Raw genomic sequence first — 1,475 nt, forward strand, 5'->3', positions numbered from 1 at the left:
CACAAGGCACACTATGACAATGTGACAGAGGATGGGTCCCTGAGATGCTGGGTCGCTCCCACCCATCAGCAAACAAGGACACAACAATGTCTAGGAAAATAGAGTACAAAAATCTCATACAGGAAATAGAGGTGGCATACACTCATGTCCCTTGTCGAGTCTTCAGAGCTTTTTTCTCTTTTTATAAAAGTTTCTTTTCGTGTTTTGGGTAAAGCCTCTGCCAGCTGAGGCTGCCCTGGGCAGGGCTCATGAGGCCCCTTCTGGGAGCTCCCTGTCACACTTTTTTTTCTTTTTTTTCTTTTCTTAAGAAAGGAAGTTGAGGCAGTCGCCCTTTCATCTCCACACTCCTGTCTAGGTGCCAGCACTTCTAGGATGGCCTCGCAAAACCGCGACCCAGCTGCTGCCAGCGATGCTGCTGTTCGAAAAGGAGCCGAGACCTGCGGGAGCGCCGCCCAGGGTCCTGTGGGTAAGAGGCTACAGCAGGAGCTGATGACCCTTATGATGTCTGGTGACAAAGGAATTTCCACCTTCCCTGAATCAGACAACCTGTTCAAATGGGTGGGGACCATCCATGGAGCAGCCGGCATTGTATATGAAGACCTGAGGTATAAGCTCTCCCTAGAGTTCCCCAGTGGCTACCCTTACAACGCCCCCATAGTGAAGTTCCTCACCCCCTGCTACCACCCCAATGTGGACACCCAGGGCAACATCTGCCTGGACATCCTCAAGGAGAAGTGGTCTGCACTGTATGACATCAGGACCATCCTGCTCTCTATCCAGAGCCTGCTAGGAGAACCCAACATCGATAGCTCTTTGAACACACATGCTGCAGAGCTCTGGAAAAACCCCACAGCATTTAAGAAGTACCTGCAAGAAACCTACTCAAAGTAGGTCTCCAGCCAAGAGCCCTGATGAACGCTGTCCACCTCTCTTCTGTGTTGTCTTTTTTTTCTTTGTCTGTCCTTTCTCCTTGATTTCTAAGCTGTGTTATTTTTGTTTTGTTTGTTTTTTTTTAAATTAAGTCTGCTTGAATCCTTACAATGTATATCAAATAAATACATTGTAGGACGGATCTCACGCCCGGGTCGTGCGGGGGCGGCCTGGGTGTGGGCGCAGATGTCAGGGCGGTCTCGGGACGGCGGGCGTTCCCGACCACGGAGAAAAAGGCTTCTCATCCCCTGTCCAGTGAGCTGGTGCACAGCAACAAGAGACACAGGACACAAGCCGCTTGGCTAACTAGAGTACAGAGAGCGCCGGGGCGGACGAACAACTTCTCTCCCTCCACCTGCCCCTCGCGGACAGGGGTGCGCACGAGCCTTGACTTACTCGAACAAAGAGTCCAGAATTTAGGAGACATGTGACGATTTAAAATATGTTGATTTATTAACAGATGACGGGCTTGGGTGGTGAATGATGAAACGCTCTCCTGAAACATGTCGGAAGGTGTCTTGCTTATATATTGGAAACGGAGGAGA

General features: G+C 50.3%; 1 protein-coding gene across 3 annotated transcripts; it reads left to right on the forward strand.

Annotated features, from left to right (window-relative positions):
- Nucleotides 1-372: 372 nt before the first annotated feature.
- LOC114635496 (ubiquitin-conjugating enzyme E2 C-like) lies at nucleotides 373-891 on the forward strand. Of its 3 annotated transcripts, none has more exons than XM_028784055.1 (2): nucleotides 373-657; nucleotides 733-891. In XM_028784055.1, the coding sequence occupies exons 1-2, from the start codon at nucleotides 373-375 to the stop codon at nucleotides 889-891; spliced, it is 444 nt and encodes a 147-aa protein (XP_028639888.1). The 3 variants fall into 3 exon arrangements, with proteins under 3 accessions (XP_028639888.1, XP_028639887.1, XP_028639885.1); XM_028784054.1 differs by having other exon boundaries at nucleotides 373-508; nucleotides 581-891; XM_028784052.1 differs by having other exon boundaries at nucleotides 373-891.
- Nucleotides 892-1,475: the final 584 nt, after the last annotated feature.

The sequence above is a fragment of the Grammomys surdaster genome, unplaced genomic scaffold, assembly GCF_004785775.1.
Source record: "Grammomys surdaster isolate TR1022 unplaced genomic scaffold, NIH_TR_1.0 109876, whole genome shotgun sequence".
Taxonomy (NCBI): Eukaryota; Metazoa; Chordata; class Mammalia; order Rodentia; family Muridae; genus Grammomys; species Grammomys surdaster.

Coding starts and splice junctions, on each gene's coding strand:
- LOC114635496 (XM_028784052.1), top strand. CDS start 373: ATGGCCTCGCAAAACCGCGACCCAGCTGCTGCCAGCGATGCTGCTGTT.